At 54.1% G+C, this 21,110-nt stretch overlaps 2 protein-coding genes across 2 annotated transcripts in view; one reads left to right on the forward strand and one right to left on the reverse strand.

Annotated features, from left to right (window-relative positions):
* Positions 1-2,274: 2,274 nt before the first annotated feature.
* CNN2 (calponin 2) lies at positions 2,275-10,476 on the reverse strand. Its single transcript, XM_006101797.3, has 7 exons — positions 10,319-10,476; positions 6,512-6,633; positions 5,927-5,993; positions 5,688-5,825; positions 4,012-4,128; positions 3,749-3,895; positions 2,275-3,239 (listed from the first exon to the last, which is right to left on the reverse strand). Exons 1-7 carry the CDS (start codon positions 10,379-10,381, stop codon positions 2,964-2,966), a joined length of 930 nt encoding a protein of 309 aa, XP_006101859.1. The 5' UTR covers positions 10,382-10,476; the 3' UTR covers positions 2,275-2,963.
* Positions 10,477-19,316: 8,840 nt separating this feature from the next.
* The window catches only part of TMEM259 (transmembrane protein 259), a 6,148-nt gene continuing 4,354 nt past the window's right edge, over positions 19,317-21,110 (forward strand). The window contains 2 exon segments of the mRNA XM_023743290.1: positions 19,317-19,580; positions 19,582-19,732. Coding sequence (XP_023599058.1) covers positions 19,512-19,580; positions 19,582-19,732 — 220 coding nt within the window. The 5' untranslated portion in view covers positions 19,317-19,511.

Below are 21,110 nucleotides of genomic sequence, written 5' to 3' on the forward strand. Positions count from 1 at the left end.
AAAAAAGAAATACAAAAATACATGAAAATTTAACACAACAAAACAACACCAGGCCCCGCCCCTGCAGAGCCTGCCTGTCTCCACCATGCTATTGGCCGCCGAACCCGCCACGCACGAGCTGGGCCAGCGGGAGCGCCGCGCTCCGAGGAAGTAGGTGGGTGACCGCAGGGCCTCGCCGAGCCGGTTTTCTAAAAAGGACCCCTCGCCTCTGCCTGCGCCCCTGTGAGGTGCGGCGGCTGCAGGCTTACCTCCCCCGGGCCGGCCTCCGCCCCCGCCGGCCGGGCTGCAGTCCCGCCGCTCCCGGTCGCAGGAGACCCCTTTCCCCCCACTCTCCCCTGCAGGATCCGGGCCCTCGCCAGACTCGCCCGATTACCCTGAGACTGTATTTGTCCATCAGGAAAAAGGGGCTTCTATTTATTCATCATTCATCCCACAAACAATCGTTGGTCCCTGGGATGATACAAGTGATGGCAGAAAGGGGAGGGGGCCCCCAACATTCTAAGATTAGAGTCCTGGGTCCTAACGGCCACCCCGACTGTTTCCCACTCCGTTAAAGTGGGTGTGTTTCACACGATCGTCAGGATGAAACGAGGTGCTGGGAAGAGTGAGCAGTGTCGGGGGAAGGCTCTATGGAGGAAGGAGGTTTTGCAGTTGGGGCTTTGCAGATGAATAGGAGTTTGTCGTCAGGGAGAGAACTCCAGGTAGAGTGAATGCACAAGCAAAGGCCTGGAGGTTGGATGCTGGCGCACTGGGTGGAGCCCCAACTCAGTGTGTGTGTGTTGGGGGGGGGGGGGGGATGGAGGTGGCGGTTTGGCTTGAGTTCCCACCTCCTTTCAAAACCAGGCAGGAGGTCCAGCCTCTTCCCCTATCCCAGGTCCTAGCCCTCAAATCATTTTTCCAACCCAGACTGATCTGTACCCTTGGCCTCAGCTTCTTGTCCCAAGCTGAGGACCAGCTATCTGTCCCATTGTCCCACCCCCCAGGCCCCTCAGGACCCCAGAGTGTCCAAGCCAACACCTCCTGACTGCCAACTATCCCAGCACCTTCTTTTTATTTTATTTTTTTCCAGCACCTTCTTTTCCTTTTATGTTTTCCCTCCACCCTTCAGCTCAGGGCTCAACTCTTCCTGGCTAAGTTGGGGACTAGCTTTACCTCTTCAGGCCTCTCAATTCCTTGGGGATATAGTAGGCTCTTAGGGGCTAGGCCAGTGATGGCGAACCTTTTGAGCTCGGCGTGTCAGCATTTTGAAAAACCCTAACTTAACTCTGTGCCGTGTCACATATAGAAATTTTTTGATATTTGCAACCATAGTAAAACAAAGACTTATATTTTTGATATTTATTTTATATATTTAAATGCCATTTAACAAAGAAAAATCAACCAAAAAAATGAGTTCGTGTGTCCATCACTGGGCTAGGCTCCGCCTTCCGGACTAAGCTGGGCTCTTTGAGCAGAAGCTCAGCTCTTAGGAACTAGGGTGGGATCATCCCTTCAAGACTATCTTCAGCTCTTAGGGCAGCGGTTCTCAACCTGTGGGTCACGACCCCTTTGGGGGTCAAACAACCCTTTCACAGGGGTCGCCTAAGACCATCAGAAAACACATATATAACTACATATTGTTTTTGTGACTAATCACTATGCTTTAATTATGTTCAATTTGTAACAATGAAAATACATCCTGCATATCAGATATTTACATTACGATTCATAACAGTAGTAAAATTAGTTATGAAGTAGCAACGAAAATAATTTTATGGTTGGGGGTCACCACAACATGAGGAACTGTATTAAAGGGTCGCGGCATTAGGAAGGTTGAGAACCACTGTCTTAGGGCTAGTCTCTGCCCTTCGGGGCTCAGCTCGGCTCTTCTCTGAAGAGAGCTGGGACTAGCCCAGGAGGTGGGAGCCTATCTCTCTACTCCGATAAGTAATCAAATGAAGTAAAACATTCCTTAACGGAGCACAAGGCTCTGCAGACTCAGGCTCTGCCCTTTGGGACTGGCTTCAGCTACTTGGGTCTTGGTGGGGCTCCTGGGGCCTGGCTCTGCCCTCCGGGACTGGCTATGGCTACACTGACTCTTAGGGTCTAGGCTGGCTCTTTGGAACTGGTGTCAGCCGTTTGGGACTGGATTCAGCTCTTTGGCCTTGACTGGGCTATCCTGGGCTAGGTCCGTGAAAACCAAACTGAGAATAAGGAGAGAAGAGAGGTCTGAGAAAAGTGAGAGGTGAGAGAAAATTGAGAGGATGAGAAGAGAGAAATGAGAGAAAATTCACCTTTTCCTTTTAAAAAGAGGTTTTTATTGCCTTTGGTCCACAGTTGGTATTTCACATTATCTCTTGGTCCCAGGGCTCCTGGGTGGGGCTGGTCCCAGGGAGGGCCTCCTAGTGGGGGTCCCTGTGCAGTACTTGGCAGGGGAGAGGGGATAGCATGGAAGAGGTGGGGGTCTGGCTTTGCCTCAACCACTCAGAACTCTATTGTCCTGTCTGCCTGTTTCCTCACGGGTGCCCTGAGGGTCCTGGGGAAACGCAGACCCTCACAATGCCTAAAATATCTGGGGACTATGGTCCAGCCCTCTCCCAAGGAACTTCCTTCCTTCCCACCCCATTCCCCCCCCCCAAAAAAAAAATTACTTTTGTTAAAACTGCCTAAAACTTCTGTTGGTACAGAAACCACAAACTGATCAGCAGAGAAAAGAGAAGAGGGGCAGAAGCAACCGGAAGCATTTGGGGCCAGTTTCCCTCTCTGCACAGGTTCCCCCCCCCCCGCAACCGCTTGGCCCTAAGCCTGCTGGGAAATTTGCTACCTGGGTGTGCCCTAGCAGGGACCCCCACCCTATATGCATTTGGATCTGGCTTTCACAGACCCTCAACTTAAACACATAGAAAAACAAGATGAAAACGTAGAAAACCCCCAAATTCCCGATGGGACGATGGCGTGAGGAGACACTCTGCAAGGATGGGGCCTCAGTAGCCCGCCTCCTCTTGGTAGTACGGAGGGTACTCCGGGGCCTTCCCTGGGCTTGGGCAGTCGCCAACTGACCCTGGAGCCCCGTCAGCCACTGGGCCTTGTGGGCAGTACTTGGGGTCGTATATCTGCCGGCCCAGGCCAAAGACCTGGCCACTCTGGTTGGCACCCTGTGTGTAGCCCATCTGCAGAGACATGGAGGAATTGTCACACTTGTCGGTCCCCAGCTTGGTGTCATAGATGTGCCGCCGGGTCCCAGGAGCCGTCATGCCCACCTGGAGAGGGAAGAGAGAGCATCAGGACGGGAGGGATGAGGTTTCCAAAATTTCCACCCCATCTCCCATCTCCCTTTTCAGTCACAGGACACACTCCTCTGCGTCCTTCCAAGCCCTGCTCAGACACCCTCCGTTCTGACCCTGCTGAGATGATTCATTACCAGTGACCCCCTCCTTTGGAACCAGGGGTGTTTGGGTCCAGCTCTCCCTGTCAGTCAGGAAGCTTCTAGTCTGGAGCCAAGGCCTCCTGAAAACCCGAGGGCTCCAAACCCCCATCACATGTGACACAGCAGGAAAAGCGAGAACCACAGGGTCTAAACATTTCAGAGTTGAATGGGCCTCAGGTCAATCCCTTGAGGGAAACTGAGGCACGGGGCTAGGTTGAAACTTCCTTGGGGACACGTAGTAAGCTGAGGCTGAGAGAAGGCAGGAGGGAAGCCCAGGGTGGGGGTGTCCATGGAGAACAAGCCCAGGTGAAGCGTGCCTGAGGGGGACTGGGTGAGGCCCACCTGGCTGGCACACTTGTTGGTGCCCATTTGCAGGCTGATGGTTGAGTGGTCCATGGGTGGCAGGATATGGTTCTTGGGGTCGTACAGATGCCTTCTTGTACCATAGGCCGTCATGCCTGACTGGCTGGCACACTTGTTAGTACCCATCTGCAGGAAGACGGGCAGGAGAGGTCAGGCTGCCCGAAACTCCAGAGGCCACTGAGCGGGACAGGGCTTGGGTCACAGCAGAATCTCCCCTACCCCCGATGGGCCCTGGTGCCCACCTGGAGCCCGATGACACACTGGCCCGCCTTCATGGTGGCGTCATCAAAGTTCCGCTCCTGCTTCTCTGAGTACTTGATGCCGATGTCCACGCCACTCTGCAGCCCCTTAGTCTTGGCCTGGAGGGAAGGGGGGCTGGGAGTATCAGGGAGGGGCAGCCTGGACACCTGAGCCGGTCCCAGAGTGTGTGACCCTGGAGGAGGACTGGGCTGCAACCTGTCCCCTTCGCCTGCTGCCCAATGACTTAGGCGTCAGATTCAGAGGTCCTGTTGGCCCCCAGCCTTCCTGTTGCTCAGGCCAAGCATTCTGGGGGTCTCATCTTTCATCACCTTCTACCCAACTCTCACTTGGACACTTGCCCCTGGCTCCTCCCTGATCTCCCCGTCCCCGGTCCTCCTGGGGCAGCCCTTGAAAACACCACTCAGAACACCATTCCTGACATGAGAGCCTCCTCCCTATTCCTAAGGGTCTTTTTTTTTTTTTTTTAAATATATTTTATTGATTTTTCACAGAGAAGAAGGGAGAGGGATAGTTAGAAACATCGATGAGAGATCTATCAGCTGCCTCCCGCACGCCCCCTACTGGGGATGTGCCCGCAACCAAGGTACATGCCCTTGACCGGAATCGAACCTGGAACCTTTCAGTCCGCAGGCGGACGCTCTATCCACTGAGCCAAACCGGTTCGGCTTCCTAAGGGTCTTTAAGGGTCACTAGACCCCACACATTGGTCTAATTCTTTTTTTTTTTTAATATATTTTTATTGATTTCAGAGAAGAAGAGAGAGGGAGAGAGATAGAAACATCATTGATGAAAGAGAATCATTGATCGGCTGCCTCCTGCATGCTCCCCACTGGGGATCGAGCCTGCAACCCGGGCATGTGTCCTTGACCAGAATCGAACCCAGGACCCTTCAGTCCGCAGGCTGACGCTCTATCCACTGAGCCAAACCAGCCAGGGCTGGTCTAATTCTTTCTTCTTCCTCCAGGCATGTCTCACAATCTATGACTTATAGCTTATAAGAAAATGACTTGAAGAGGGAACCCTCTTGTAAACTCTAGGCTCTGGGTGCTGAGGAGATGTGCTTGGCCGTTCTTCAGTGGTAACAAATGGTTCAAACTCCAGTGAGGATGTGGATGGTGGGGGAAGCTGTGCCTGAGCGGGAGTGGGCTGCACCTGGCCAGGGGGCATATGGGAAATCTCTGTAGCTTCCTCTCAATTTTGGTGTAAACCTAAAACTGCTCTAAAACAGAAAGTTTTGCCCTGGCCAGTGTTTCTCAGTGGTTGGGGCATCGCCTGTGCACCAAAGGGCCTTGGGTCCAATTCCCAGTCATGGGTACATACCTGGGTTGCAGGTTCAATCCCTGGCCCTGGTCAACCAATCCATGTGTGTCTCTCACATCAATATTTCTCTTTCTCTCTCTCCCCACCTCCCTCCCTTCCACTCTCTCTAAAAATCAATGAAAAAATATCCTTGTTGATGATTAACAAAAAATACAAAAAAATTAAAAATTTTAAATATAAAGACTTTTTAAACAAACAAAAAAATTTTTGGTTTATAGTCTGCTTCCTCCATCAGACTGTGAGCCCAAGAAGGGGTAGACTGTGTCTGTCAGCACCTTTAATCTGTACCGTCTGCTGTGTGGCTTTGGGCAAGTTGCTGCCCCTCTCTGGGCCTCACCTTCCCTGCCAGAGCCAGGAGAGACACCTGCACCTGTGTCATGTTTCCACTCTCAAACAGGTCATTGGCCTCGAACAGGTCCACAGGGTTCATGCCGTAGCTGACCATGGCCTTGATGAAGTTGGAGAGGTTTTCTAGCTGGGAGGAGACACAAAAGGGGCTGTGAGAGGACCTCAGACGGCCCACAGGTCAGATGGGGTCCCCCAGCCCCATCCTTACTGTACCCGACAGTCCCTCACCTGGTGCCAGTTTTGCATGGAGCGGTTGATCTTGGGGACTGAGCCCGGCTGCAGCTTATTCATGAGTCTGGGGGGAGGGAAACACGGGTGGGGAGGAAACAGGAACCTCCATGAGCATAGGTGAGCCTGAGTCTCACAGACCCAAGAGGCTAATTCTCCTCTTAGCCACTTTCCTGGTCAAACTCACTGCTTCTTTCTGGGCCTTAGTTTCCCCTCTTGCAATGTCATCTTCACCCACAAAGCAAAGATGCTAAAGAGTGACAATAATGGGTGTTGGGAGTACAATCCAGAAGCCCTGATTTCTGGGAGTGAATCTGAGAATTTCCATTCACATGTGCAAACCACGGAATGTCTAAACTATAGTCGAGAAGGATGCAGCAGAGAAAGGCCTCCGGAAACTTTACAGGCTCTCCCATGAAAGGAAGGGCATAAGACACGGATGCTTCCTGCTAGAGATCCTCAACAAAGCCATCACACACACACACAAAGAGAAAGACACAGACTCATCGAGGGGAGAGCAAGCAGGCTTCCAACGGCAAGTGGGGCACGACCACATGACAAGCCTGTGCCAACACCCACACTCACGTGCACAGGATAATTCCATCCTTCAGACCCTTCTGGAAGTCGGGGCCAATAGACAGGCCTGTGAGTCCCTCGATCCAGCCGCGGAGCTCCGCCTCCTTCTGAGGGTCATACTTGGACAGAAGCTGCAGGAGCAGAGGGCATAAGATTGGGATGAGGACACACCCAGCAGAAGTTCTCTGAAGCTGCTGATGGGGTGAGGCTGGTGGCTCCATAGGAAGGAGACAGAGGGGTCTGGCCGACCCCACATTATGGAGCCGTGTCCCATCAGCAGGGACACTCACAGGCACAGATAAACCATCCTCCACAGACACACTCCTCTCTCTCACTGACAAACTTTGGCTCTAATCCACTTCCAATGGTGCCAAACCCTCATCTCCTGCTCTACCTGCACTAGAGACAAACCCTTCTGCTTCCACTTCCTGTCTCTGGACTTGCCTGTTCTGGACATTTCACATAAATGGAATCGCACACTCTGGCCTTTTGTGCCCGGCTTCTCTCACTAGTAGCATGTGTTCAAGGTCCATCCATCCATGTTGTAGCGTGTCAGTGCCTCATTCCTTTCCACGGCGGAGTAATATCCCATTGTGTGGATGGACCACATTGTGTGTATCCATTGACCAGTTGACGGGCATTTAGGCCGTTTCCATCTCTTGGCCATTGTGAGTCCTGCTGCTGTGAATACCCATGTACAGGTTTTCTGAAACACCTATTTTAATTAGTTTGGGAACATATCTAGGAGTGGAACTGATGGGTCATGTGGTGATTCTGTTTAACTTACTGAGGGACCACCAAACCATTCTCTGTGCCTAGCACTGGCCATACCAGTTACTGGCTCAGGGCCTGTGCATGTGCTGTCACTTTTGACTTAGATGTTTGCATGGCTGGGTCCCTACCTTCCATCTAGTCACAGCTTGAAGGTCGCCTCTTTGGAGAGGAGTTCCCTGACCACGCTAGCTATGACGGCCCTCCTCCGGTACCCCTCTCTCCCTAACCCTGCCTCCTTATTTTCCTTCTTTTTTTTTTTTTAATGTTTTATTGATTTTTTGCAGAGAAGAAGGGAGAGGGATAGAAAGTTAGAAACATCGATGAGAGAGAAACATCGATCAGCTGCCTCCTGCACATCTTCTACTGGGGATGTGCCCGCAACCAAGATACACGCCCTTGACTGGAATCGAACCCGGGACCCCTCAGTCCGCAGGCCGACGCTCTATCCACTGAGCCAAACCGGTTAGGGCTTCCTTCTGTTATAATATAGCTTCTTGCTTATGATGCATCCCCCCGCCCCCCTTGAGCTTTGCTGACCAGCTCAGTGCTGTCCTGGATAAATGTGCTCCTGGTCCCCCATCAGCGCCCGCCCATTGCCCACAAACACACACACACACACCCCGTTTCCAGCGGCAGCATCCCAGAGCACTGACGTCTGAGAAAGTCAGAATGGCTGAAGCCCAGGGCAGCCCCAAGAAGTCAAAATGGGCAGAGTTGGTCAGCCCCAGGGCAGCTCCTGGGGGTGGTAGAAAGCTGAGTCCAGCCCCCCGTTCAGGACCAGACTGTCCCACTGGGTGCGTTGTCTGCCCCAGACCCCTGCCCACCTTTACTCACAGATCCCCACGGGGAGGCCCTTTCTTTTCCTCTCCTCCCATCCCCCAGGGGACTGAAACCTTGTGCAGACCTAATTCCTACTCGGCTCTGCCCCAACTCCCCCATGATTTCTCTTCCCTGTACCTGTTTCCCATCAATGTCTGGAATGGTTTGCACAGGGGTCTCCTGAACCCTGGCCTGCCTCCTGGTGACTGCGTAGAAACCCTCTGGATACGATATGGAATCACCCGCCCAGAGCCCGGGGGAGACAAAGGCAGGAGGCTGGCCGGCTAACCCGATCCGCTTGGCCCACCCCCTCGGGCTTCCGTCTCCTGGTTCCCAGGGCTGGGGGAGCAGCCAGCCCAGATGAAGCTTTGTTCAGCTTGAGGAATGAGCAGGGTCACGTCCCGATGGCTGAGCCTGAGGCAGACGGGCTGGTCTGGATGCCTGGAACGCCTGCCCAGCTGGGGCCCGTCCATGACGGCTCAAGGGGGCCAGGGTCCTGGGCAAAGGCGCCCGGCCCTCCCCACAGTGGCCTGAAGCATTCTTCACCGCAAACTGCCAGGAATGCAGCCACCGCCTTCTGCGAAATCTGCTAAATTGGGACCAGCTGTTCCCAATGGTCTAAAAGTCAGTCACCCGGCCCAGAATCAAGTGGCCAGAGCTGCTCAGAGGGACACAAGGGACAACCGCCTGCCTCAGGCCAATCAGCTGGGGGTAAACTGAGGCACGTGGGCCAGACAGAGGTCTCTGGGTCTCCCCTGTCTTAAGTAGCTGGAAAAGTGGGCAGGGCCTGGGCTCCAAGCCATAGGAAGAGGGACAAGTGACCGTGGCAAGCTGGTCGGTGACCAACTCACACTCCAAACTTACAAACGGAGGCCTGACTTCAGGGAGCCTCGGACCTTACCGGCCCGTGCAGGTATCAACCTGCCCCTGTCTCACTCCATCTCCGAAGCTTCCGGTTCTCACACACTTCCTGGGGTAAACGCCAGGTCCAGGAGGACCAGTGGCCGTCCAGTCCTGACTGCCGTTTGCAAGCTGTGTGGTCCTGGGCAGCCCTGAGCCCTATGTGCAAACTGGGGCCTTTAAACTGCCTTGGCCGTGTGGGACAGCACGCACAGGCAGTCTGTCACCGTTCCATGCTCACTCTGTCACTGTTCCATGCTCACTTTGTGGGATTATTGCTGGAGGGGGGATCCTTGGGGGGGGGGGAGGGGGACAGAGCCTGCTGAGTGACCATTCTCTATCTCAGGGCTTCCTAAGCTTCAGCTTCCCCTTTTGTCAAAGGGATGGAGGGAGGCTCCAAGGAGCCCGCTGGAGGCAATGGAGAATTCTCCCTCCTGTCACAGGTCCTAGGGTGCCAACTGCAGGCCCCGTCCGGGGCTGGCCGGACTGTGTCCTCAGCATGCCCAGGCAGGCTTCCTTCCCAGATGTCTGGTGGGAGGATGTATGTATGTGTGTGTGTGTGGGGGGGGGGGGGGGGTGAGCGCCCCTCAGCTGGAAAGGCCCTTGCTCTCAGGCCTGAGACCTCCCCATGGATCTGGAATCACCCCCTGTGTCCCCCTTCCCGAGATGGGCCCGGCTGTGTGACCCTCCAAAAGTGTCTGCCCCTCTCTGAGCCTGAACCACACGAGTTTTCTTAAAAAGTGTCTCCCACTGGCCCCGCCCCGTGTTTTTAGGTTACGAAACACACATGTTAGGGGACCCGGGCGCCCTGTGGACCCCTCTGCTGTTCCTTTGTCAGACGGAGACAAAGAGAACATACAAGGGAACAGCCCAAGCAGGCCGCCGCCTCCTCCAGCAACTTCCCCTTGTTGCCTCCTCCCAGGTGTGAGAGGTTGGGAAATTCCGGTGGGGGGTGGCCACACCCTAATTAAAAAGACACCTGGCCCACCCGCTTCCCCTCCTACAGCTTGTGTGGCCCCCAAACAGACGTGTGGCCGGGAGGAGGGGCTGCCGGGGTCCTCTCGGAGCCTCCGTTTTCCCTCGGCTGAAGCGCTGGAAGGGCCCAGGGCTGGGAGGGGTCAGACCCAACCGCTCCCCGACGCTGGGCAGTGCCAGGTCGCAGACCTCTCTGCTCCCCCAGAGCTGAGCGAGTCTCGGTGGGCGCCCCCAGAACCGGGATGTTGGGGACGAGGAGGGCCACTTTCATCCCAGGTCTCAGAGCCACTGCGCCCAGATGTCGGGGAGCCTAGACGGCGCAGGATCCCGGGGGCGCCCCTCACTCACCCGGTTCTTGACCTCGGCCGAGAGCCCGTACGAGGGGCCCTTGTTGAACTGCGTGGAGCTCATGCCGGCGGCGGCGGCGGCGGCGGCGACGGCGGGACCCACGACCCGGCGGGTTTGCTGGCGGGACGCGCGGGTCCGCCCCCGCCCCCGCCGCTGATTGGCCCCCGGCGCGCTTGCCCTTATAAGGCCGGGATGCGCCGGATTCCTGCGGCCGCGGACTTCCTGGCTCGGCCGCCGCGCCTCCGCCCGCCCCGCGGACGCCTCGTTCCCGGGAGTCCCGAAGGGAAACTGAGGAAGGGAGGGGCAGGGGCTTTCGACTGCCGCCCTCTCCCTGCTGCGGGGCCAGTAAGTGGCTCTCGCACCCTTTCTCGGCCTCAGTTTCCCTTCCTGCAGTGATGGCAGACAGGGAGTTGTTGGATGGAACCCTAGTTCCCTTGGTGCACGAGTGAGGACTCCTCCCTGCCACTTAGAAGCACCTCCCAATTTAGCCTCCCTCCCGGAACTCCATAGCTGGGTGGTGGACAAGGGAACTAGAGGAGTCCTCAGAGGAAGGGGCCATTGGAGCTGGGGCTCTGATGGATGAGTAGGAGTTTGCCAGTCCAAAAGGGATTAGTGTCCCTGGCAGGAAAAAAAAAAAAGGTGCAAAGGACTAGAGCAGTGGTTCTCAACCTTCTGGCACTTTAAATACAGTTCCTCATGTTGTGACCCAACCATAAAATTATATTCGTTGCTACTTCATAACTGTAATGTTGCTACTGTTAGGAATCGTAATGTAAATATCTGATATGCAGGATGGTCTTCGGCGACCCCTGTGAAAGGGTCCTTCGACCGCCAAAGGGGTCGCGACCCACAGGTTGAGAACCGCTGGACTAGAGGGACCATCAGCTAGCATGTAGAGATCAATCAGATAGATTGGGGGATGGGGGATGAGAAGGGACCTTGAATTCTGGGCTGAGGAATGATGGGGGATGGAGGGGTGTATGAAATAGCAGAGAGTTGAAGTCAGGAGATGTCTTGGGGTTAAGGCTGAGGCTACCAAGCTACCAGACCAGGCACACAGTTGGTGCTCAATAGGTGATGTTTGCTTGTACAGATAAATCAATAAATTAATAAATAACAGGCCCTGGCTGGTTTGGCTCAGTGGATAGAGCGTTGGCCTGTGGACTGAAGGGCCCCAGGTTCGATTCCAGTCAAGGGCACATACCCTGGTTTTGGGCTCGATCCCCAGTGAGGGGCATGCAGGAGGCAGCCGATCAATGATTCTCTTCATTGATGTTTCTATCTTTCCCTCTCCCTTCCTCTCTGAAATCAATAAAAATATATTTAATAAATAAATAAATACATAAATAAATAACAGAATAAATTAATTCACTTATTCAGTAATTTGTTCATTCATCAAAAGTTCCCTGACACGGCCTCTGGGCCAGTTCCTTGCTAGGCAATCCTGGCTTCCAGGAGACCTTACTCCTGCCCATCCTTGGGAAGACAGAGCCAGGCACCAAGTCCCCTGCCCCATGTGAACAAGCACAGTACAGAAAAAGGGGCCTGAGGTGGAGGAACCTGGAAGGGAAGTCGAGGCTCCACTGGCTGGACGGGTCAAGGAAAGGTGCACATAAGAGGAGACATGAGATGGGGTTCTGAAGCATGTATAGGAGTTTGACACATGTGACAAGTGGGGGTTGGACTCTGTGAGGGCTCAGAGATGACTTACCGATGCCCCTTCCCTGGCGAGCACTCATCGCTGGCCCCCCACTCTCTCAATGTTTGCTTCCTCTTCCTCTGCCTGTCATTCTCCCATTCCATCTATCTGAAGACTCCTTTCTTCAGGGTTCAAGTCCTAGCTGGATGGTCTTGGGGGGGGTTCCTTCCCTTCTGGGTCTCAGTTTCATCATCTGTGAAATGGGGACCAGTGAAAGTGGGAGGGTCAACAATGAGGCAATGCAACTCAGGATGGGAACAGTGCAGTTTGTTGGTGTCTAGGTGGGAGCTGGGAGGGTAGTAGGGGCATGGGGTGTTCAGGTAGATTCCATGCAGGTCCCGTTGGGCAAGAGGTGGCCCCAGGACACTCTGGAGGCACTATGAAGAGGTCTCAAGCCAGCCTGCAGAGGTCAGTGGCTGCTGGCAACATGGCCATGGGCTTCCTTGCCATGGCCTGGCCCCTGGTGCTTGTCCGGGGGGCCAACACTTACTCCCTAGGGATACCATCTGAGTTGGGGGGCTCTGAGAAGTTGCATGTGACCCGCACCTATGCCTACAGCCCTGTGTCCAACTCATGCCAGTCCAGGCAGGCATACTCACAGGACAGCAGCCCGCCCACATCCCGGGGCGCTGGGTCCCCCTACAGCATTTCTATTGGGGGGGGGGGCGGCGGGGCCTCCACAGCGCTGGCCGGGAGCCGAAACAGAAACAAGAAGACTGAGCCTAGATGGCTCCAAACCCTAGAAGCACCTGCCAGCCTGTGCGCCTGCTGGAGACCCGGGCAAGCCCTGCAAAACCACCCAGCCTCAGTCTCCCACCTGTGAAATGGTCTGCTTCCCACATTGATATTCACCACACGCCCCCAAATGTGCCTGGGACATTGTGCCACATAAGAGCTGGGCACCTTGGCCCTGGCCAGTGTGGCTTAGTGGATTGAGCATTGTCCCCTACACCGAGGCCACCGGTTTGAGTCCCGGTCAGGGCACAGGGCCGGTTGCAGGTTCGCTCCCCAGTATGGGGCATGCAGGAGGCAGCTGATGGATGTTTCTCTCATAGATGTTTCTAGTTGTGTTGTGAGTGGGAAACACGCCAGATTTCAAAGACATGGTCCAGAAAAAGGTGTCATGCTAAAATGATCATATTTTTGAGATATAGAGTGATGTGAAACATATTACAAAACTGTTCTTAATTCTACTAGAAAGTTGAAAATTATGTGTGTGGTTTGTCTTTTATTTCTACTGGCCGGGGCTGTTTGGACCCATAGGCCAAATCCAGATATTGCCTTTTATTTTTTTGGTGGCCCATGAGCTAAGAATGGATATTACATTTTAAAAAAAATATTTTTATTAATTTCAGAGAGCAAGGAAGAGGGAGAGAGAGATAGAAACATCAATGATGAGAGAGAATTATTGATTGGCTGCCTACTGCACGCTCCCCACTGGGGATCAAGCCCGCAACCTGGGCATGTGCCCTTGACCGGAATCGAACCTGGGACCCTTTAGTCCTCAGGTCAATGCTCTACCCACTGAGCCAAACCAGCTAGGGCTGGATATTACATTTTTAAGTGGTTGAAAAGAATTTTTGTAAGTATATTTTTATTAATTTAAGAGAGGAAGAGATAGAAACATCAATGACGAGAGAGAATCATCAATCGGCTGCCTCCTGCACACTCACCACTGGGAATTGAGCCCGAAACCTGGGCATATGCTCTGACCAAATCAAACCATGGCTTCCTGGTTCATAGGTCAATGCTCAACCACTGAACCACACCAGCTGGGTGAAAATAATTTTTTACAAAATACTATTACACAAAGCTTGGAAATCACAAACTATTTAAATTTTGGTGCCCCACCCCCCAAAAAATACAAAAAAAGAAAACCAAAACTAACTAATTAAAATAAATAAATTTCGGTGTCCAAAGTTTTATTGGTGCCCAGCTAGTTGGCTTATTGACTCTTCACCTTCAGCACTAACCGTTATTGCAGAACTGGGTGGTCTCTGGACTGCAGAGTTGAAATACTGACTCTGGCCTTTTACAGATACGTTTGCCAACCCCTGGTCTAGGCTCTTGAGTCCCAGAACCCTAGAAATCCAGACTCAGACCTCCCAGACTTTGAAATCCTGGGGTTCCAGAGCTTAGACTATTTATATTTCCATACTTGAAGAATGGGGGGTCGGATCCAGACCATCTTAATACAGTGAGTATTGAAATAAAGCAGGTAATAATCTTTCTGTTGATGGAGGGTCTTGCTTTCCATTTGTAAAAACTGCAACACCAGCCGAAACCGGTTTGGCTCAGTGGATAGAGCGTCGGTCTGCGGACTGAAGGGTCCCAGGTTCGATTCCGGTCAAGGGCATGTACTTGGGTTGCGGGCACATCCTCAGTGGGAGATGTGCAGGAGGCAGCTGATCGATGTTTCTCTCTCATCGATGTTTCTAACTCTCTATCTCTCTCCCTTCCTCTCTGTAAAAAATCAATAAAATATATTAAAAAACAAAAACAAAAACTGCAACACCTGTGAAGCACAAGGAAGTGAAATGCAATAAAATGAGGTGTGCTTGTAATTACAGGACCTCTGCCCAAGGAACTCAGACTGATCCTATATAATAAATGCTAAGTGTCCAGTTGTCCGTTTAACCAATCAAAGTGTAATATGCTAATGATATGCTAAGTTCACTCAACTGCTCACTATGACTTGCACGGACCACCAGGGGGCAGATGCTCTTACCAGTAGGTTAGCTTGCTGCTGGGGTCCAGTCTGATCAGTACTGAGCCAGATAGGCCGGACATGCCCTGGAGCCCTCCCATGGTCCCTCCCCAGCTGGCCAACCTCCCTAGTTCCTCCCCGGCCGCTATCATGCACCGGTGGGGTCCCTCGGCCTGGTCTGCATCTTCTTGCAATCCGGGACCCCTCGGGTGATGTCGGAAAGCTGGTTTCGGCCCGATTCCGCAGGCCAGGCCGAGGGACCCTACTGGTGCATGAATTCGTAGACCTGGTGCAGGCCTCTAGTAGAATTATACTAGTATGATTCTGTGTGGTTAGTTCTCTGACTTCAGTGTCCCTGCCTTGGAGCCTGGGTTCAAATTATGACTGCCCAGCTGGCTGTGTGGCCTTCTACAATTATGCTCCACCTTTCGGTGCCTCCCTCTCCTGTCTGTAAAGCACCTCTGCCCTTAGGACTGACATCTGTGGATCCATCTGTGTAATCCCTGAGATAAAGGCTGTTGAGTTACACATGTCAAAAATCTTAGGGATTTTGGCTTCAGCTGGGGAACCTGGCAGGGAGGTCTTGAGCTTCTGCAACTACCCTGTGCCCTTGAACCCACGGCACTCACTGACCAACCAGGCTGACTTCTGGGGAGACTGCAGGGGCTGGAGGACCAGTGGTTGCAGGTGCTTCGGGTGCTGGGCAGGGGTCTGAGCCCAGAGATATTTTTTTAAATATATTTGTATTGATTTCAGAGAGGAAGGGAGTGGGAGAGAGAGATAGAAACATCAATGATGAGAGAAAATCATTTATTGGCTTTCTCCTGCATGCCCCACACTGGGGATCGAGCTTGCAACTTGGGCATATGCCCTGACTGGGAACTGAACAGTGACCTCCTGGTTCGTAGTTTGACTCTCAACCACTGAGCCACACCAGCCAGGTGTGAGCCCAGGTGCCGGAAGCCGGTCCACCCTTGCTGCTTGACACAGTCGCTGCAGGGAAGAGACATCTGCACAGCTTATGTTTCAAGGGACCTGGCGTATATGGCATATGTTTTTTTACAGAGAGGAAGGGAGAGGGATAGAGAGTTAGAAACATCAATCAGCTGCCTCCTGCACGCCCCCCACTGGGGATGTGCCTGCAACCAAGGTACATGCCCTTGACGGGAATCAAACCTGGGACCCTTTAGCCCGAAGGCCAACGCTCTATCCACTGAGCCAAACTGGTTAGGGCAGCGCTATGTGTTTTAAACAGGACCACCTCCCCAAGAAAGGTTGTTTCCCCAGGTGAGGATTTTTCCCTGGAGTTAGGGATTAACAGGACTAAGGAAGAGAATAAATCAGTAAAACTCCCTAGTGTTACAGAAATACCACGTACTACTTATGAAGAACTTGGACTAAGACTGTTGGCAATAAATTTGGGACTTGTTGGGCCCACATCCCCAGGAGCCTGCCCACCAGGGAAAGCACCAAAGCCTATACCCCTGGAGACCCACCGACACAGGGCAGTCCCAGGGAAGGCAAGCAGCGAGGCTAGGAGGACATAACCTTTACTGGGTAGGATAATCTCCTTCAGTCACTTCCTTGTAGCTTATCAGTAGAGCAGTGACCTTGGAATAGCCCTTATAATGGAACACAGAGATTAACGTAGACAAGATTAAAATCAACAGAACTAGATAGAGACAGGATTTTTGCCAAAGGTCAGATAAGAAACTATGGAAATAAAACAAGGAACTGTAGAAGGTTACCCAAAACATACCATGATGTGATTATAGAGGCATGCATATAGGATCAAATGGTATAAATACAGATGTAACAGGACAATAAAGGGAGAACCTGGCTATGCTGATCAACTGAACGCTGTCTCCGAGTCATTCCTTCTTCGCCGATTCCGTCCACACCTTTGGGAACCCCTGGACCTGCTGGGGCTGGACTCCAACACCCAGGGGTCTTGGTGTCTGGGCACAGGGGGCTGCAGGAGCAGAGGCAGCCACCTCTATGGCAATCCTCTCCCTGCAGTGTCTGGGCTCTGAGCCGGACCCCAAAGGGTCAGGGTGGGACTGAGGACTGGGCCCTTCAGGAGAGGCTTTGGGCGCCTCCTGGGGGGCTTCAGGTGCTTCCCTTGCTCTCTGCAAAAAGGCATTATTTGCTCCTGGACACTTCAGACAAAACAAGCATTGCCTGACCGGTTTGGCTCAGTGGATAGAGCATCGGCCTGTGGACTCGGGGGTCTTGGGTTCGATTTCGGTCAAGGGCATGTGCCTTGGTTGTGGGCACATACCCAGTGGGGAGTGTGAGGGAGGCAGCTGATCGATGTTTCTCTCTCATTGATGTTTCTAACTATCTCTCTCCCTTCTTCTCTGGAGAATCAATAAAATATATTTTAAAAAAATAAAAATAAAACAAGCATGATGCAGCAAAAACTACCAAAGTAACAATCTCAGCCTGTTAACTTGGGTCAGGAACCTCTCTTGCTCACAATCTGCCATAGATCCCCATTGACCCCTCCACAAAGGTGTCCGCTAGGCCACCATGCTCTCTGCTCAGGGCATGGGGGCCTTCTCCTTGCTCTGCCTCAGGGCCTTTGCTTCAGCTATGCCCTCTGCCTGACATTCTCTACCTGGTTCCTGCACTGTCCTCCTTCCAGCCCCTGCTGGAGGGTCATCTGCTCAGTGCCCCCCTCACAAGTCCCAATGTAACTCTCAACCTGCCCCAAACCAGCTACACCCCCACGCCCCCCACCTACACCCAACCCCACAGCATCCTCGGAAGTCCAGCCAGGCTTCTAACTTCCCTGCTGTCCCCGGAGGGATAGCGAGACATTCAATCCTCCTCTGTCTCTTGTGGTGTAGGTTTAGAACTGTCTTTCCCCACTTGTTCTTTTTCTTGATGGTGACTCTCCAAGGAGGCCAGGCACTGTCCAGAGGCTGGCCACAGTTTTCACTCGTGGTGAAGTTGCATTGGCATTGTGGGTCTCGTGTTATCTATTAAGTGGGAGTGAGCTCTAGACTGCGCTGCTGGATACAGCAGCCACTGGCACGTGGGGCTATTTCAACGTACATTATTATATTAACAAAAATAAACTGAGTTTAAAAGTCTGCTTCTTGGCCACACTGGCTAAATTTCCCTGCCCAGGAGCCCATGCGCATTGGGCCTTGCTGGGCATATCAGAGACCCACAGCGCCTGCCACAGTGCGGCTGGGAATGCTCCCCAGGTCAAGGGGATAAAGTCGGCCTGGCCTCTCCATTGGAAAAAATTATTTTTTCCCCTTTGCAACTAAGAAGTAACCTGGGGGGGGGGGGGGAGGGTGATCCATAATAATTTCAAGAGTGTGATTTTTGAGCATCTACCGTATGCAGGCACCACGAGGAGCACAGGAAGAGAATGACTTTTGCCTCCTGGTTGTGGTAGCACAGGAATGGGTTTGTCTGCTCACTCAGGCTGTTGGGCTCCTAGGATTATGAAACCCGACAGGTAGGTCTGGAAGGTTTTCCTTCAACATCTGGGATGGGTGACAGCTGAAGTCACCTCCCTCCCTTACCACACGATTCAATTCAGAACAGCCACCCCCACAACCTCCCAGGTCCTGGCCTTTCTCAGAGGCCCCATCTGCACCCCTCACGCTGTGCGCTCGACATCAGGAACCAGACCAGACACCCCTTGTCTGTTTGCCTGTCTCCATGCTGGTCCCCAAGTTCTGTGAGAGCAGGGACCCTGCCTATTGCGTTGCTCATTTCCCTAAACCCGTTTGCCCCAGACCAGATGTCCATTGTCCTTCTCCTTCTTCGGGGCCGCTGCTCAGGGTCCTGGCCCCCATACCTCCTGTCTCCTGCTCCTGCCTTCTACGCTCCCATGCAGCCAACCTCTGCCTAGAATCTTAGGGTGCGTAGGAGTGGAAGCGCCTGGCATACAGTAGGCATTCAATGAATGTTGGGTTGTATTACTCAACGCCTTGGGCATGCGAGCTACATAGAACAGGGAGACAGTTGGGAGGGGTGGCAAAAACCCATTGGGAGAAATAAAGGCAGGTGTCAAGACAAAAGACATGGCTCTACAAACCACTCTACCCTCACGCGTCTTGCTCAGTAAAGTAAGGGCCCGTCGCCAGCAGGCGCTGACGGCTGGTTCCGAACGAAAGGCCGCCTAGGCGCTAAAATGGTGCGATGAGTGGGAAAGGCGGGGCGCCGCGACGGCATATTACGTCACTCGAGCTCCAAGCCCAAGAGAGAAGGTATGGCATGGAGTTGGGGCGATACGCACAAACACCTACTGCTGTCCCCCCCCCACAGCATATTTAAAGGCGACCAATGAAATTACTTTACAGTTAGAGCAATATAATTTACACTTCCATTTGACCTGGCTTTCTACAGCGCCACATGAACAAACATATCCTACCGTTGCGCTTATTTAAGGTGTCTTTGATCACGTAAAACCCTCATATATTGACTAGTTTTACCGTCCAGCATGTACTAGAAGCCGCGGGGTATTGTGGGGGCAGTATGTAAAAGACCAGGCAGACGCAGCCCCGCCCCCCGGCGCGGCCGGGCGAGAGGGCGGGGCCGCCGCGGGCCCAGCGCCGGCATCCCTACGTTCCCCGCGGGCGTGGAAGGGCTGTTCTTTCCGGAGTTGCGACTCGCTGGCGTCAGCAGGGCCGTGGAGGCGGAAGATGGCGGCGGCGGCGGCGGCCCTGGGGCCGTGAGGAGCGCGGCGGCGGAGAGGACGGCCGATGGCGGCCGAGAGGCGCCCTCGGGGACCCGCGGGCCGTTAAGGTGCGACGCTGGGCGGCATGTCGGAGCACGCGGCGCCCGGAGCCCCGGGGCCCGGGCCCAACGGCGGCGGCCCTGCCCCCGCGCGCGGGGCCCCGCACCCCCAACCTAAACCCCAACCCGCTCATCAACGTGCGCGACCGGCTCTTCCACGCGCTCTTCTTCAAGATGGCAGTCGCCTACTCGCGGCTCTTCCCGCCCGCCTTCCGCCGTCTCTTCGAGTTCTTCGTGTTTGCTCAAGGTGACCGTGGCCCCGACCCCCGACTCTTGACCAGCGTCCGGATCCACCCCCCCAGACTTGCAACCTCTTCCCCGATCCCGCCCAGGACAGCCCACCCCTTTCACTTGGAGGTCTAGACCGGGTCCGGTCCGTTGGGTACCCTCCCCTTTTGTCTGCTGCCCTAGCTCCTGGCCCCCTTTTCTGACACTTCACCCCCGGAAAGACCCAGGTCTCACCCTGTGGGTGGTACCTGATCCCGACTCCAGGCGCTCCCAGTCCTCTCCAGGCAGCACCCATGCTCGGCCTCACCCTTCCTCCGATGGCCCAATTCCCGGAGGCCTGGAGCCTTGTTCCGACCTGCCTAGGACCCCCTGCCAGCCCTGCTATGCCACGTGGGATCCTCACCTCGGGAAGACACCCCTCACCCCCCATCCTGCCCTCTCTTGCCTGACCTGGCCCAGGTCCCCAACCCTCAAACTGGGAAAGATTCCAGACACACCCCGCTCCCTTAGGACACACCCCAGGACCACCCATCTGCACTAGAAACGCGCCCCCCCTTCCATCTCTTCCTTCTGCATCCCCTTTTCTGGGGTTCTTCCCCTCCTTGGGACCTTCCACCAGTCCCCACCCCACCCCTTCCTCCTCTTAGCCTTACAGGGGAATGTGACCTAGCTGAGGTCACCTCGCCAGGGTTGGTGACAAAGTCACTACTACTCATGTCATAACAAGAGGCTGCACACACACCTCCTTCCCATCCTCCCTCAGGTGGCATAGAGGTTTCAACCATGTGTGCAGCTCAGGAAGGACCGCCGTTGACCGCCAAGAAGGGGGCTGGTCCGCTGGGGGGGGGGGGGGGGGGGGGTGGACAGAGCTCACTGGGCACCAGGGTTCTGGGTCCTTAGTGGAGGGGTGGTTCCAGTTGTTGCTTGACCCAGCTGAGAAAAGGGAGAAACAGGCATTTGGTTTCCCGTCAGAGTACAGCCAGGGAGGGGCTGGGGTGCGGGCATGGCCAAGCCACCTTTGGGTTCTAATGCTAGATGTGGAGGCACTTGGGTTGCTGGCGGGCCCCAGGGCCTGGAGCGCGGGGCTGGGAGCTGAGCATGGAGGCTTCCAGGTGAACTGAGTGCTTCCTGCCACAGCTATGGGTCCCAGGCCCCGCCCCCTGCACTTAACAACTCCCATCACCAGCTTGGTGGTCCCCAGACACCATGTTGGAAAGAAAGGCTGGGGTGCAGGCTGGCTTGTAGGAGGCTCCCCTGGCCTCACCCAGCCCCATCCTCACCTCTCGGAGGCCTCAGCTGTTGTTGTCTTCAGCATCTGTTGAGACCTGAACAACCAGGTGCTACAATGTCTGTATGTACTGAAATCTTAGTGATGCTCTAATCTCCATCCTTCTGTG

The sequence above is a fragment of the Myotis lucifugus genome, unplaced genomic scaffold, assembly GCF_000147115.1.
Source record: "Myotis lucifugus unplaced genomic scaffold, Myoluc2.0 scaffold_383, whole genome shotgun sequence".
In the NCBI taxonomy this organism is placed as follows: Eukaryota; Metazoa; Chordata; class Mammalia; order Chiroptera; family Vespertilionidae; genus Myotis; species Myotis lucifugus.